Genomic DNA, 17,689 nt, shown 5'->3' with positions numbered 1-17,689 from the left:
CATGACACAGGCAAAGAAAGAGCACTGTGGGGTTTACATGAACGTTCCCATAGTGCAATAGTCACAATCCAACTAGCACGTGTTTATGTCATAAAAAAGTTAAAAAACTAAAATCTTCAGACTTTTTATGTATTTTTGACATTTTCGTGAGTATTATAACACTGTATGTTGCCGCTACCAATTGCCTAGTGAGCCATTATGATAAAATGGTTACGAAACGTACATATGTGTCATTGTGATAGGAAGCAAGGAAAACTACCCACTCCATCGACTAGCCTGCTTGTCTGTGCTGGATCTCACAGTGAAGGGCATGCACCTTATCAGGGGAAGGAAACATAAATTACAAGGAGCTCGCCCATTTGGCCCCATTCCCCTCTTGTGAGCTTCTATTTGCAGAGCAACTAATGCTATTGACATGTTCTGCTTTCTCGTGTTAATCCATAAGCATTAAGCAAACAACACAAAAACACAGAAATGCCCACACAATAGCAGAAGACAATAAAATTACAGAGTGAAGGAAAAAGCTTTCAGCTGGAACATTTTTTCTTAACATGAAGTGGATTTATGAATGCCGCCCCACAGAGTAAGAGAAGTACGTTAAACCACAAACAGAAAAAAAATATCAGAAACTGAATTCTCAAAAATTGGCAACCACAAAGACTGTAACTGAATTTCATTTACAGCTTAGCAACCAACTGACAAACACACAAACAGGACTGCACGCACACACACACGCGCACGCACACACACACACAATTAAAATCACTTTATAAAAATCTCATTGCTGAAAAATTGGTTCTATATTATTACAAATTGCCCTTTAATTTTTCATATTAAAGGAAAATTCCAGGCTAAAACACTTACATCATTTGTAAATGTGTAGCAGAGATGTGAAAATCATTCCAGGGTTTATTAACTGATATTTGTAATATATTTCAGTTTATCGCTATTTTCCAATTTTTCAATTGCTGTCCTGTCAGGCTTCTTCCGCACTGGCTCCAGTGTGTTTTTTTTCTAGTTATCCAGAACCACTTTCACCACCCCCTTTGTGATAAGGGGCGTGGCATACACAGCCGGCAAGATTGACATTAGCTAACTAGCTAGCAGTATTTCGCTATAGACGAAAATCAACGTTAGAGATAGTGGTCACGCTCCCAATCCCCCATGAAGCCATGCTGTTGCACTCTGGACCATTGCAGCAGCTAGCATTGCAGAAATCTGTATGTTCTCTTAAAAAATGATTTATTTCTCTCAGTAAGAGTACTGCAGAAAGTCGATTAGCGGGGATTCAAGGCAAAACCCCTGGCTTGTGTCTAACAAGCAGAAATATTTGATATTTATAGCTGGTGCTATAGTGAGTTGAAGACACACTCTCCTATTAAACTCCTTGCATTTATATTTTCTAACACTCAAAGTACTTTACAGTGGTGAGGGGGAAACGCTCCTCAACCACCACCAATGTGTAGAACCCACCTGGGTGATTCACAGTAGCCATTCTGCACCAACACACATCAGCTGAGGTAGAAAGGGAGATCTGGGAATGATTTTTAGCCAATTGAACTGGGGATGATTAGGTAGTAGGCTGAGACAGCCAGGTTAGGAATTTAGTCCGGACACCTGGGAATCCCCTACCCTTTGAGATAAATGTTTCCACAGTGAGTCAGTTTAATGTCTAAACAGAAAGACAACACACTCTTGCAGCACAGTGGCCCCATCACTGCACTAGGGCATTGGGGTTTGTTTGACCAGAGGGAAGATTGATCTCTATTGCCCCACCAATACCACCTCCAGCTGCCACTTAGTTTTTCCCAGAAGGTCTCCCATCACTCTCCCAAGTACTAATCAAGCCTACTCCTGCTTAACTTCAGCCATTCGAAAAGGAGCAAGCTACATGGTGGTATGGCTGCTGGCCATAATAAACATATACCTTGAGTCAGCTGAACACGTTTGTGATTACGCAATACTTCATATGAACACACAAAAATGGTTTCATACCTCACCCATCTAATGATTTACTACAGTGAAAAAACATTTTCTAATAATGTCTAATGACAATATTTAAAAAATAAAAATAAGTGGTTAGGAGGGTCCTTCTCCCTCTTAAGTGGGTCTTACCTTCTCCGGAACATCTCGGCAAATATGCACCCCACACTCCACAAGTCAACTGGCGTGGCATAGCTGGACTGCAGAAGGACTTCTGGAGCGCGGTACCACAGTGTAACAACCTGAAAGAGTGAAGTCACAACAGGGTGTTCACGGTGACACTTTCCAGTTTCAAAATGACAAAAATACTTCGCACTTCTATTAAATGGCAGCACAACTGTACTAAGGTTTCAGTGAAGACTTAAGGCTTAAGGCTTGGGTATTCCCTTTTCTTCTGATGTTGTGTTTTTCCTGGCACTCTCTGTAGTGCAAATAAATGACGGTTAGATAACTATAACCTATTAGCTAACTGTTCCCGACAGTTTCTATTGTTGAATGATTTAGTCCATGGGGCTTTACATTGAAGTCGATTGTGAATAATTTGCAGCAGCTAAGAGATTCCTCTCATCAAATCAGAAACAACATAAGCAATGATTGGTTTCAGATAAGAGAGAGGACTGTAACCGCAAAACTTCTCTGTCAGCAAAACGCTCAGACAGTTGTAGTGGGCCCAATAAACATTACATTACCTGCATTACATTTTGGTATTTAGCAGACGCTCTTATCCAGGCAGACTTACACATATTACATTTGTAAAGGATCCCACAAGTGGAGGACAAACAAAACTTACAGGGGTGTGCAATCCAACCTCAAAATCTTACATACACGCCATTACCCAGGGATTGAGCTCTTCAACTGACAGGGTTTCCCCCAGCTTATGACTCAATAGTGACCCCTCTGGTCAAACAGCCGCCTGCAGAAGTGCTTCTCTGGCACACTAGCTCTGCATCTCAACTGCTAAATAACTAGGCAACTTGGTGTGTTGTCATATCTTCACATATATTTTTAAGCCATTCCAGTAGACATTCTTCAGACTGCTGTAACACACGTGACACATGCTCACATGATCTAAGCAGAAGCTATTCATCAGAATGTTTCCCCTCATGTTCTTTAAGAATACACCGAATGCACCCAGGGGCAGATCCATGTCACACTGCCCGCTGCAGTGGTCACTCTGACGACTTTTCCAGTGCCCAGGTCTGTTCAATCCCTGCTTTCAGTAGACATGCAGAGGGAAAATGTGCCGGGAAGGCAATAAAATCTTTCTAAAAACTAAACAGTACGAAGAAACTGACATCAGCGAGAACACCGAAGACGAATATTTCTGAGCCGTGTGGGATTATGTAAGGTATGAAATGTGGCGGAGCGACGTCGCTTGGCTTTTCTTTGGGTGTGCACAGCACATGCACAGTCCATACGGAGACACTTCCCTCAGTCGCTGAGTCTGCCTGTTTGAAGGAAGTGCTCCTGAAGAACGCGCCAACAGCAGGGTGCCTTATCGCAGCCCAGTCACAATAACTGCTTGTGCAGCCTCACCTGTTCTGTTAGATCATAGAGGAAGTACAGGACTGTTGAGGGGTTAAAAAAAAATCAAATCTGCTTGCCTGGATATTTCTCTGCTTTGTAGACAAATCATACTCTGTTCCTTTCCCAAATTAGTTATCACTACAATCTGCTCTTCAGCATCTCAACGTAAAGAAAGAGGGGAAGCAGCAATAATGCTTAATCACTAGATAATTAAGGATAAAACACCTATGTGAGGTTCTGCAAATTCAGTGAAACTTGTTTCATTTTGCAAAAGGCTGTATTTAAATCAACATGTGTGCCTAACTTCAATAAAACTATTAGTTTTAATTTTGTTTCCTACCAAACACAATTTGGAGAGTTTTCAGTAATAAGGAACAGTTGGATTTGCTCAATAGTAGAAGCTAAGAACAAGCAAACCATACAAGGTCTTCACTTTGGCCTCACCTATGACGTGCGCTTGTTCTTGTTCTGGTTTACATGCGTGTTGTACTCATACTGTGCACCATGATGCACTGGCTGTGACCATTCGAGAGGTGATGGATTTCGAAAGTACAGTCGTGCGGCATTCTATGGTGTGCAGAAGCAGCAGAGCTGATTCATGCCACACTTAGTCCAGTGAGGCAGTTTGTGAATCTCGCACTGTGCTTCTTGACAGCTCCCCAAAAATCCTGGTCTGCTTCAGTAGTCATTTACACACTGGAAAATTATACATGGCTAGAGACCGCAGACAGCCGGGTATGAGGAGGGGAAAAAAAGCCACACTCTTGAGCTTGATCTGAAAACAAGCCTGACTAGAGTTCACATATTTACATGGCAAATACAACATACCTGCTCTTAAATACTGAAGACTCAGACCCTCCTTGTGTGGAAAGCGCGGTCAAAAGTACATCAAATGTACACCATTTACAGCCTCTGAGCTTGTGTCAACTGGTCATGATGTAGTGAAGGAGAATACTTCATAAAGTACATGAATTAAAATTAAAGTTATAATGATCCCATTAACTCTTTTGACAAACCTTAGCACACCTATCTAAAAATAAGCTGAAATTGCACCCTTTTAATGGGGATTTGGTGTTCTTTTGTGTTCTCGCTTTGTGCACATCACTGCACAACACATTCATCTTGCTTGATTTGTGTGTTGTACGTAAGACTCTCTTGAAGTGACAATGCAAGGTTTTGCATGCATTTTCACATAAGTGCAAGTGGAACATGCAGCTGGTAAACAGAAAGGGTGGGCGGTTTCTGGTCATCCTCATCATCGCTTGCCCTTACCATATAACTGCTAATCAAAATGAAGACTTCACTGTACACAGGGTACACTCCATTTCAGGTGAAACGGTTTCAGCACACCCAATTAATTTGACCGCTGTCAGTGGGCTTACCACAATAAAACAAGTCTTGTCCGAACGTTCAGAAAGCCACTTTAATGCCAACGCACGACTAAAATGGACACTCGCAGGTTTCACCATGATTTGAGAAATGCGGAGTTAGATGTGCTTCAGAACTTTGGTAGCTTTGGTAATAGAAGTCACACGGAAGATGCTCTGCTCTAGTCAGTCTGTGCAAAAGAAGCCCTGCGCCCCTCAGCTGAAATTGGTCAGCCTGGAGTAGCTACCACCGAAGTTTTAAATGTGGTAAGAGTGGCTTTTGGTTGTCACTGGATGATACAAATAGATGAGTATTTTGGAAGGCTGTGCCCAAGTTGGTTTTTTGAATGTAGTGTCAAGATTTTATAGCACATGCAGAGAGGCCAACCAGCATGGAGTCGCAGTAGCCTAAGGCAGGGATGGACAAACATGGCGACAGTGTACGTCAGCCAAAAACATTTAATTTGTCTCATTTGACCATGGCACCTTCCAGTCATAGTTCCAAGGTCCACACTTTTTTCTGGTCTCAGGAAGGGCTTTCCTCAGGCAACCCTTCAGAGAGAAGCCTGTTGGTCTGGAGTTGGCATTTTATGATTGATTTTGAGACTTGGTGACCTCAAAATACAAAAAAAATAAAATAAATACAACTCTGAACCTTGGGTTCTTCTTTGCTCCCTGACTATCTTGCTCACTGCGTGCAGAGATAACTTGAACCTGTGTCCTCTTCCTGGCAAGTTAGCAACCGTTCCAGATGTTTGAAACTTTTTGATAATTTCCCTCACAGTGCTTAGTCATATGTTTAACCATTTACATATATATTTTTTTTTAACCTGATTTGTGTAGATGAACAACCATCCGTCTCTTGATTTGACAGTTCTTTGGCCTTCCCCATGGTGATGAATGACGAAGGGATTTTACATGCGAGCTACTTCATTTTTATACCATAGTGCAGTGGTTCCCAGCCTCAGTCCTAGGGGAACCCAGTGTATGCTGTTTCTTGTTCCCACCACAATTGCAATCCCAGAATTTTAACAAGTTTTAAATTTTTTACATTTTGTGCTTTTCATGTTTAGAGGGATTATTTACCCTCTTAAGCCACATTATGCCAGAAATAGCTATGCATGCCATGAAGAATAAAAGTCCCATGTTCGCATTGCGCTATATCGCGAACAATTACATAGATGTAAAAAAAATTATTTAACTGATCAAATTAAAGACTGACGTGAATCAACAGGCTCTGAATTGGTGAAAGTGTGGACACATGGCACGTAAAACTAACCATCTGGTAGATAATGAAGAATTCAAAGACAAAGCAAATGATTTTGAGCCAAACTTGCATTGTGTTAACAAGGTTAAGGAAAGGGGCCTGTTGATTCGCAGCAATAATTCATTTGAGTAGTTAAAACATTTTGTTACTTCTTTATGTAATTGTTTGCAATATAGCACAATAAGCACAATGCAAACATGGGACTTTTAGTCTTCATGGCATGCATAGCTAATTCTGATATCATGTGGTTTAAGAGAGTAAATAATCCCTCTAAACATGAAAAGCGCCTAAATAAAGAAAATTAACAGCTTGTTAAAATTCTTGGATTTCAACTGTGGTTGGAAGGAAAACCAGCATATGCAGCCCGCCCCCCCAAAGACCGAGGTTTGGAACTACTGCTCTTGTAAATCAGGACATAGTTGAAGGCCACAATACCGCTTTTAAGACTGAAATTAACTTAAATAATGAGTTGCAGATTTACCTTTAAATATTTAAATATATTTTTATATTAAAATGTGAATGGGGTGCCAATAAATTTTACACCATATTTATTTTTAAAAAACTGCATTAGAATAAAAGTATATAGTTTTATGGTCAATAAATAATCACATTCATGATGCTGGTCTTGGGAGTCAGAGTTCAACAAAACTATGGATTTCACACAAATCTGATTGATTGGCAGGTGATGATCAATTTGATCTACCGCAGTTAGAATTCACAAGAATACCCACATGCACTGCAAAATGATGGATTATTTTTAGAATGCAATTGTAATAGTCAAGTTCACACAAGCTTTGGGGTTTCCTGGTTAAGTGGAAATTGAGAGGAAGCTTCTATCGAAGAGCTGAACCATACCTCTGGTCGATCATGACATGTGATCAAACCAAAGTGTGTGATGTATTTTGAGAACAACATTGTTTTGTTCTTCACAAACACTCGGGCATTGCATCATTCACTGAGTAAAGAGCGAGATTAAACCGTAAATATTGTCCAGTAGTGCATCATGGGTACTAGATGCAGAGAGCATCCCAAGCATTCCCTTAGTTTTATTATTTTTATTCATTTTTATAACGATGATAAAATTATGACTTAGGAATAAAAATAATATATTTGACGACACAATGACCGTATTACACGGTAAAACAAAAATGGAGAATGCAAAGAATTTAAGGATCGAAAACATGCTGAACCAGGGTGAAAAAATATGAGGAACTGGTAAGTTACCCAATCCATGTAAAGCTTTATAACTGTGAATTAGGTAAGAAATATAAACAAAATGGGAGGCAGTGGTAGTGTAGACAAAGGTAATGTTTAAAGAGCATCTTCAGGAGAAAAATGAAGGTTAACAGACTGCATCCTAATGTTGCCTGGTAGCTTCATGTTAGGTTCGGCAGTGGAATGAAGGGATGCAAGAGCATGAACGAAGAATTTCAGGTGTATATATCCCATATATGAGCTCAGAAACTGTAAAATGAATGTAGTACTGTAGCTGAAAACCTTCCGATCACAGATAGAGAGCACTTACAGAACTTTTCAAAAGGCATATGGAATGCCTTACCCATTCTTACTGAGCTTCGTCAGTTGATAGCTTAATTGTGAACCAGCCGGAGTCAAAAGGGTCTTTTAGTTTTGTAGTGAATTGCAGACCAAGCTTATTTAAATTTAGACAATGCTAAGCTCTCTCAAGCACATTTATCCGTATGTAATTAATGTCCGTATGTAACTACAGTACAGGATCTACAGCCACAAAACTGTTCCATTGAAATCAAAAAGCAAGCTGACCGGCTAGCAAGATAACCATCATTTTCTTTGTTTTTAGGCTTGTTAATAAGTGATTGGCTTGTAAGACATTTAAAGGGACAGTCCATATTTCCACACTCCTTTCCAGTCCAGACAATTCAATGATTTCTTAAACATTAAATGGACACCTACTGTCATTTTATGTGCGCTAGGTTATGTTCCCTGCTCCTGCATACATCTCACTGTTAATACATACAATAATCCAATATTAATGTCACTGCATTGGTGATAATCGTAATTTAATATGTGTTAGTTTTTTGCTCACGTTCTCAATCATCGGCACACAATTTGAAGCAGTCGGCTGGATGCCGTCAGATCGTTTCACGGGTTTCTTTCTCTCAGAAAAACCAACAGTGTTTCGATTTCTAGGAAGAACCGCAGGCTCTGTGATGTCAGCTCGAGTGCACCCGCTCAGCCATACGCACTTAAATAGAACGCCTTGCCACAGATAGCTTTCTGCAGCATTCTTCTGCTCTTCAGGCAGCAGGAAGTAAAAGGTTGTAAAAGGTGACAAGAGCTCTGAAACTGAATTGGGAGAGCATTGTTTCGGTTTCACACTTTCTCAATAAATAAATCCTAAATCTCAGCTGGAATTATTGTTCCCAATGTTCAGTCCAAAACTAGAACTTGATAAATAGCCCAAGAAGTTCAGTTGCATCTGTTTTTGTGTTATGTTCAACAATTTCATCTATTCACATCAGTATGGCAGTATAATTTTTTCTGGTGGTCATTTGTGGAAATAGGACCATGTGCAGTAACACGTTGAATCTTCTTTATTCCAGCTTTGAAATAATGTATTTCAGGAGGGTTATGTCTCATGTAAATATGATATGTGCAACTTCGTTCCTATCTAATGGCTATATGAAACATATGAATACCATGTTCTCCAAATGATATAATAGAAACAACTGAAAAAAGCATGAGCACTTCTGAGTAAGAAATGAGATTTGCAGCACTGATTGGGAATAGACCGCAGCACTTCTCTATTATAAAACTGAACAGAGGCCTTCTGAATATTAATGCTACCAGATGATGAACCGTATTGAAGACAAGAGGGGTAACAAGGCTGATAAGAGGGGTACAAGACTAATCTGTTAATACACTACCTGTGGCAGTAGGTACTGATCCAGGGATGGTTCACTCTTTCCTGTACTCCAGTAATGATGAGGCAGTGCTCTATCTCATCTGATCCTCTTTTTAAGCTTCCTCATGCATTTACAAATAATACCTCACAATCTATTGGACTCGGAAGTTAAATAAGCAGAGCGCTTTCTTCAAGTACACCAAAGTGTACTGCTCAGAATCCAAATTGTTACAAATCATCCCTATGGTGGGGCTCTGTTCGGTAAAGGAAATCAGAGCAATCTAGGGCCACGCCTACTGGTTAAGTAGGCACACACCTGGGTTGCGTTAACCAATCAGTCCAGGGCTTAAAATCGTGCTTCTTTCTGACTGACACTGGGAACGACCGATGCTGGGAGCCCCTGTACCGAGACTGAAGCCGAACCAAGACCAAGACCAACACGGCGGTAAGGTTCTCATGGTGCCTCTGTTTATTTTGTCTTTCTTATTTTAGTTTATTACTTTCCCCTGGAACCCCTGAGGGAAGAGGAAAAGATTTGTGTGTTTATTTTGAAAACTCGCTCTCCCGATAAACGCCGGTGAAAAGCCAGATTACCTCTCCTCCCCGTGTCCTACTCTTCTGTCCTTCCCTCCCAGGGGTGCCACCTGCCCGGCGACAATTTGGTACCAGGACGCAGGACAGCACAGTCACTCTGACGATGGACTCATCTCTGCCGCTGAAAATTTCGCAAATGCAACAGCTGCAACACTGAGCCCCCCCGCAGACTGCAGGACACCGGTGCCAACAACGGGCGCTGGACGCCGTGCCAGCGTGGCAGGCTGCAGATCGAGCCACCCTGAGGAAGCCCTGGCACACCCACTCTTCCCTCCCCCCGGATCTAACTTACGCTTTCTAGGAACCATACTTAAGAGACCTTCGAGAAAACGCATAATGCGGAAAGAAGCACTGCACAAGCGACACTGACTTATGTGCAAGGCATATTCACAAAAAATTAAAACTGTCTTAACAAGTGCATTAACATATATAAATAAAAACTTGAATGCATCAGAGTTGTTTGTGCCTTTAACAGTCGTCTTTTCCCTTTTCAGGCTCCCTGTTCGCGACCTCGCTCATGCTCGTTGGCATCACGGATGATTTTTGGAAAAGAAATCCGAAATCCGGCGTGGATCCTAACCCGAAAGGCCCATCCCCGCCGCTGGTGTGTGAGGCCACCTAATCGGGCTCGGAGGACAAGCCGGCGGAGACGGGCGAAGCTGCTATGGTAGCAACGGGGCAGATAAGGGAACCCTGGCGGACTCGAGATTAAACGACAACATTCTGCGCATTCCTTTGCGGTGAGAACGCGGGTCCCACTTGGTCGGAGAGCGGCAGCTATGCCGCGCTTGAAGCCTCACTGACCAAGCAAATCCTCGCCGCTCCAGTCCGCGAGGGGGGCTGGGGGTGGCGCGCGCCCGTGCGTGTACCGGGGGGGGGGGGGGGGGGGGGAGACGACAACCACCGACCGTATGTTTTTAACTTTGCTCGCTTCGCTTGCGTTCAGGTTGAAGCGGGATGGCGTTTCTTACAGTCGCTCTCTCCATTCCCTTTGTGAAGCGAAGACAATAGGCGATGTGACTAAGAGCGAGCGCCACTGATGAAGCAGGCACGGAGCCTCTGTTTACATTCCCCCTCCAGCAGGAAGTGGAGGATGAAAGGCTCTTTAACACAGAGTCTCGCATTCCTCTCAGCTGGCTGGGGACCTTCAGATGGGATGCCGTCCACAGATCCGCCTCGGCCCACGTGACTCATCGAGACGGACACACGACAGCACTGGATGCTGAAAGAGGGCCAGAGCAACAGCAACTCTACCCATGAATCCTTTGTATCGATACACCTGCCCAGTCTACAGCCCCCAAGGTAACAGCGTCCAGGCTTTTGATTGGCCTTTGATGAAAAGACAAAGCTGTCAGTCACAATGCCCACAGCCTATGTTTGGTGGGGTACGCATCAAGTTCTGACCCCTCCTTCCATAAGTGAGCAGTGTTTGGCTGGTTGATGCAGTTGGTGGTATCAGGTATCAGAGTGCTTACAAGGCACGCATCTACCAGAAGACTGCAGGGTGTTAGCATGTGACCCTGCGACCATTCCCAGAATGCAAAGGAGCACTTGACAAGGGTGGCAGGATGAGGCAGACTCATCAAAGCACAGATAAGCACTGAGTAGGTCACATGTCCCCTCTATACCACAGTTTTACAGTAATCAATCGTGATTCCAATGCACTGCCTGAGGAAACATGCTGCAAAGCTACAAGATGAAATCATAATAGAGTAAAGTTCCTGTCTGTTGGGAATGAATACTAGAATATTTGGCAACCCCTTCCAAAACCCCACCCACCTCCTGAAAACATTCCAATCTAAGTAAATTACATTAGCAGGCTTCTGGAATTTGTATTATTTATTTATTTATTACAAAATTTTATCTCAACACACTCCTCATACAACCAGGATTGGTTTTGATGGTGATGAAGCAAGATTGCTCAAGCTTTTCCACATAAGCTGGATATAAAATGATACAACCCCAGCTGTTCCACAAACAGAAAGAAATTGCTTTCTCTTTAGTCCATGGGCAGGGTTTTACTAACCAAATATATCTAAATAAAGTGCATTCAGATTAAAGAGCTTACCATTATTGGCTACTAGGTAGGCTACATGGCTGCTGTAAACAGAACAGTTAATGAGCACAGTTACTCTCGTTAACAGCAAGCCAGCTCACTCCAAAATTAACCAAATAGTAGAGCAAGCTAGCTAGTCAATTTCTTGGCAAAAAAAGATTTAACTTAACATTAATAACCTAACTAGGTGGCATAGATAAAATGAAAGCTCATGAAACAGAACCCATAAAGAAAAATGATGCAGACTGATAATTACCTTTGGGATAGTTCATTTTCTGTAGTATATTATTTCAATTTTAGTGTATGATTTCCAGTGGGGCAAACTGATTTGGATGCAATGCAGGATATTTTAAATAATTATAGAAGTTTTTGATTACCAGTGGGCTTCATAATGGCTGGAATATGGGGTATTCTCATAAGGAGCCAAATAAAAATGGAAAAAAGTGTTACCAAGGAGCTAACTGAATAGTTACATGTACGCAAAAAATACATGTATTAAAAAACGCAACATTCTGACTCGTTCCAAAAACTACAGGACACTTCAGTTAAGTCTTAGGTGTAAGAAAGTCTCTGCTTTATTTTGACGGACTCTGCAGCTGACTGGAGACACTGGATGTGCACTTGCAAACCGCAATGAACGTCATGTCCATCAAAACATGCTCACCTGCCCAATCAAAAGCAGCCCTTGCATGATTACAACCCTGTGTAACTCTGATTGGTTGGGGATGGAGGCACCGCCTACTGGCCCGACTCCTTCCCTTCCGCGAAATGTTTTGTCTTGCACGAACAGCCATTCCTTCTCCTGCAGCCCGAGAGGTGGCATGAACTCCATTATTTGGAAGCTACAGCCGGCTTCTTGACGCAACGGCAACAATATCGCTGACCCAGCCAGCGGAAAGATATATGAAGTCACAACTGAGGCCACGCATAAACAGTATACAGTTAAAAACTGCACAACTGTTGCCAAAGTATGCACGGCTTTAAGGAATGCTGCATGGGGCCCTCAGCTAGTGAACAAAGAGAGCTCAGTCAGGCTCTTTTCCCCCAGCGCTACCACATCCGCACACCATTAGTCGGAAAAATTCCTGATATATGCTGTAATTTTTTTCTTTACTGGTGCAGGCAAGGCTTATCCAGATGCAATTCTCCCCCCCCAAATCAGTCCTTCTAAACCTGGGCCCCTGCCAATTCCCCATCAACAATTAATACCGATGCATAAAATACACTATGCGCTCCATGGTGACTGGCAACAGTCTCACAGGAAATACCAAATAAGGTCAATTGTTTCACGGTTTCATTCATTGTCGCCCTTTACTTTTTGGCCTTTGAGTAGGTGCTTTTTTGGATCATGGAAACGATAGCTAAACATCCCAGGAACGTGCCGCAATGCGAGTCTTCCGACTGTCACTTCCGCGTTTTGCTGTCACCGCCCCCATGTCTGTCAGCGTGGGAGGCTGCCGCGTGCAGGGCAGCCCTGGTGGTTCCAAAGGGCTGGTGGAAAAAATATCCCTGGGCCTGCAAGGTCTGCTACAGCTCTGCTACAGAGGCATGAGTCAGACCGAAAGTGCCGCTGCCTCTCCTCCAGCCAGGCCCATAAAAGGTTTAAAGGCAAAACGGACGGTTTTGGACACGTGCTATAGCGATAATAGCGGGGTCAGTTCTAGCTGAGCACGTGCATTGCGCGTATGTGGCTGAGCAGAAAGCACTTTGCCATTGGAGGGCCCTAGGTGGGGTAAAGAACAGGGCAGGGCTTAGGTGGAGGTGTGATTGACACCTCTGCCTACGGCCAGCGCACATGGCCATGGCTCAGATCATGAGGTAAACTCCCTCCAATGTTGCAATAATTCACACTTATCCTACCACAACTTTAATAGCTAATTATTTCCATTGCAAAATCGCTGATGAAACAGTATCACCATTTAGCTTTACCTGCGTAAAATAACGCATTAAGAATTATTCCATAACATGTATTATGTTCACTTCATTGTTATTATTATACTCTAATTCAACATTTGCATAAGCACAATTTCCCCCAAATCCTAAAGATGGATTTTTAAAATTCATTTATTTACTTGGACTGGCTCAAACTGAGAGAAAACAGTATAATTTATAGGGCATTCACATTTCCAACTCATGATCACAGAAAACTACCGGATGTCACTGCTGCCAAAGAGACAATGGTTGATGTGTCATCAGCCATGGAAAATCGTTACCATTGCTGAAGGCAGGATGAATTTCTTATATTTGAATTAAAATGGAAAATAGAAAAATGCTCTACTTTCACAATCCACCAACAATGGTGCAGGTCACGTTACATGAGGCTGATGTTAATCCTTACAACAGTCTTTCAGCCAGTTTTTATTATATCAATCTAATTTATGGCCAACTAATAATAAATCAGAAAGAGAAAACACAATAATACACATTACTTATAATAAAACACGTTGTCTATACTGCATAGCAATTTTAGGAATGATGGCTGAAGTCTCAGATTGTACAGCGACTGAAAAACATGCTTGTTGTATGGCGATGGATGAAGTGTTCTGAAATGTTTCCAGCATCCTTCGTATACAGTGTGAACAACGCATTATCGTTTTTATTAATGATTATTGAACTCTTGGCTTCGTCCCAGGACAAACACATCCTCCCCCCATTGCCAAGAACAGGGTCGTCCTTAATTTTCACACACAAAAATGGGTGGAGAGTTTGTCAAAGGGGCGGTAGGGTAGGTGGGGTGGAGAGAAGCGGAATTTTTCAAGGTACAATAAACATTTATCATTTACTCGTGAGTTAATATGTTAGGTCCCTAATGATGGTTGGAGCTACTGCAGGTATAATGTTGACTTTCGTGTCAAAAACACACTTCTGGTTTCTAGCTTAGAAACTGACAGTAACTGTAGCATGTTAGCCACATAGCTACCTTAATGTTAACTCAATAACTAGCAAACTGGTCAGCTGGCTAACCCATCATTACAGTCATTCAATCAATCATGGGTGATAGCCAGAACCCCAAAACATGTCCCGATATTTGGACCTATTCTTCCTTAAGCTCTTGTGAACTCTCTTGTGAAAGCTCTTGAGAACGGCAAGAAAAACTTCATAGGAAGTGTGACCTCATAACCAAACCTAGAAACTATAAACAACTGAGTGTGGTTCTGCAGGGCTGCTGTCCTGATCCGGATTTCATATTAGACCGTGGGGCCCATCCAATGCACTGAAACAGTGCCTTAAGATGAGCCTCCCAGCAACCCTTAGAGACAAAAAATCCCTTGAGATATGGAGAAGTCAAAAAATAGCTCACATGGCCATCTAGGTAGTGTAGAGGTATAAGTACTCGCCTACCACCACAGAGACTAAGGTTCAATCCCCGGCAGCGGTACTTCCGGCTTTGTCAGACGTTCCTACGAACACAATTGGCAGTGTTCGCGGGTGGGAAGCCGGTGAGGGTATGAGTCCTGTTCGTTGCATTAGCGACTCCTACAGGTTGGTCGGGGCGCCTGTTCAGCGGGGAGGGGATCTGGGGGAGATAGCGTGAACTCCTCGCTGTCAGGTGAAAAGAAGCGCCTGGCGACTCCACGTGTATTGGAGGAGGCATGTAGTAGTCTACACCCTCCTCAGACCGACAGAGGATAACGCATCGTCCAGGACCGTGATACACACGGGGAATTGGTATAACGACTAAATTGGGGAGAAAATGGGAGAAAAATGGCAACAACAAAAAAAGCTCACATCACACCCAGTGTCAGTAAAGAAACGAGTGTGCAAACAAGTGCAGCGAATACTACTTTCTGAGAATGGAGATGGAGCCAACCGCTACTTGTTCAATCATAGAAAGGTGAGATTTCAGGCGTGCACAAACACGTGTAGTGCCAGCCATGTTTGTGGTGGGGCTGAAGTCAGGGCTAGCAGTGCTCTCGGACCAAAAAGGGGGAATTCTGCTCTGTGATGCAGAAGATGCATGTTAGCTAAAATCATACTAAGGGAACCTCGTTGTTCTACGTGTCAACATTTCAAACCCTGATCCGACAAGGTACATCTAGAGCAGTGGTGTCAAACTCCAGTCCTGGAAGGCCTGTGTTGGCAGGTATTTGTGGTCAGAAGCCAATTAAGGCTTTAAAAACAAGGTGTGTGGACTCATTATCCAATCGATGACTTAAATGAACGACTCCTGCTGAAACACACTGAAAACCAGCAGACAACACAGCCCTCCGGGACTGGAAGTTTGACAGCCCTGAACTAGAGGCACAATAGCCCTTAGAGACTGAAGGGCTTCGTCAGAGCTAAGCGATAGGTGTAGCCAACATGAGGAATTCATTCCATCGGTGTTGAGAAGGTAGTGACAAGGCCCAAAGCACTCCCAGTGCGGCACTTTCTTTGAGTTTGTGTACACACATGCACAAAAAAAAAAGCTCCATGAAAATGACTTATAACAGGATGAATCACCATGCTGAGGTACCGTGGAGAGCAGCTGTAAAAGCCTGCCTCTCTTTTATAGATACTCTTTACCTCTGCAGGAACAATCTGACCGGATTACATACATGTACAAAACGCAATATATTTTACGTCCCATCTTTCATTTACATAGACAAATATTTCAAAAGCTAGACCCAGAGTGCATACAGCAAGTTAGAAGCTATCTTTTCACTGAGGTGATTGCTGTATGCAAACAAATTTGCATTTCAAACATATAGGTGGTTATAACGAAATACATTTTGAATACTTCATTAGATCGATTTCACTACTGACACAAACATTGATTCACTTGAAGCTGTGTCTCTTCACCTATAGATGTGAATCTCTGTTTTGTAGGAGACACTTATAGACTACTTAGTGAGGTTAGATAGTTTTCTCTGGCAGGAATGCCATTGTAATAGGTAGGTTTGCATACCACATTCCAGCACTGCTGCCAGTCCGCCATAGAAGCATATTTTCCCACATTATCCAAACAAGACTTTCACTGAACAACTTTCTGGAGAGACTTTCCACTGTCATGTCAGGCGAGGACTTGAGTTCCATGTCAAAGACCAAAAAAAGGGCCCAGCTGCAAACTACATTGAGCTCCATAATGTTTGGAGCAAAGACATTTTTTCTTGATTTGGCTATGTACAGCACCACTTCAGATTTGCAATCAGGCAATTCACTTGTGGTTAGAATGCACATTCTCAGCTTTTATATAAGGGTATTTTTATACACTTTGGTTTCACCATGTAGACATTTTTTATACATAGTCCCCCCATTTCTGGGCACCACAATGTTTTTGACATACTAATGTTATATGTACTTTGTTGCATATCCTTTGCATGGAATGACTGCTTGAAGGCCGTGACCCATAGACACCACTAGGTGTATATCTTCATTGATAGTTCCCTGCAAGACCTGTACTGCAGCCATCAGCTCCTGCTTGTTTTGGAGGCTAGTTCTCTCTTCAGCAACATATATTCAATTAGATTCAGTTCGGGTGATTGACTTCTGTCAATTGTTTGTCAAGAATTTTCCAGTTTTTGGCTTTGAAAAACTCCTTTGTTGCTTTAGCAATATGTCTGGAATAATTGTCTTAATGTAGGATGGAGTGCTGTCCAATGATATTAGACATTGGGCAGTTCCTTTTGGCCCCCACATTTTGCCCTTTCCATCACTCTAATACAAGTCGTTCTTGCTCTCATCTGTCCACAAGACCTTTTTCCAGAACTCTGCAGGCTCTCTTAGATACTTCTTAGCAAACTGTAACCTGGCCATCCTGCTTTTGCAGCTAACTAGTGGTTTGAATCTAACAGTGTAGCCTCTGCGGTTCGATTTGTCAGTAATCACTGACACACGCACGCCTGCACAAGGAAGAGTGTTTCTGATCCGTCAGACAGGTGTTTGAGGGTTCTTCTTCATTATGCTGAACATTGTTTGGTAATCAACAGTAAAGGTCTTCCTTGGCCTACCAGGCCCTTTGTGATTACCAAATTCACCAATATTCCATACAAACTAGCCTCGTGATTGGTACTAGATTCAAAGGTGTGCTG

The 17,689-nt window shown here is 42.6% G+C and overlaps 1 protein-coding gene across 1 annotated transcript in view; it reads right to left on the bottom strand.

Annotated features, from left to right (window-relative positions):
- Nucleotides 1–17,689, bottom strand: part of cdk6 (cyclin-dependent kinase 6) — a 49,691-nt gene that overhangs the window by 14,756 nt on the left and 17,246 nt on the right. Inside the window, exon 5 of the mRNA XM_035429265.1 lies at nt 2,116–2,225. Within this exon, the coding sequence (XP_035285156.1) occupies nt 2,116–2,225 (110 nt within the window). The remainder of the gene's footprint in view (nt 1–2,115; nt 2,226–17,689) is intronic.

Source organism: Anguilla anguilla, chromosome 8 (assembly GCF_013347855.1).
Source record: "Anguilla anguilla isolate fAngAng1 chromosome 8, fAngAng1.pri, whole genome shotgun sequence".
Classification (NCBI taxonomy): Eukaryota; Metazoa; Chordata; class Actinopteri; order Anguilliformes; family Anguillidae; genus Anguilla; species Anguilla anguilla.
This window is presented reverse-complemented; position numbering and strand designations above follow the sequence as displayed.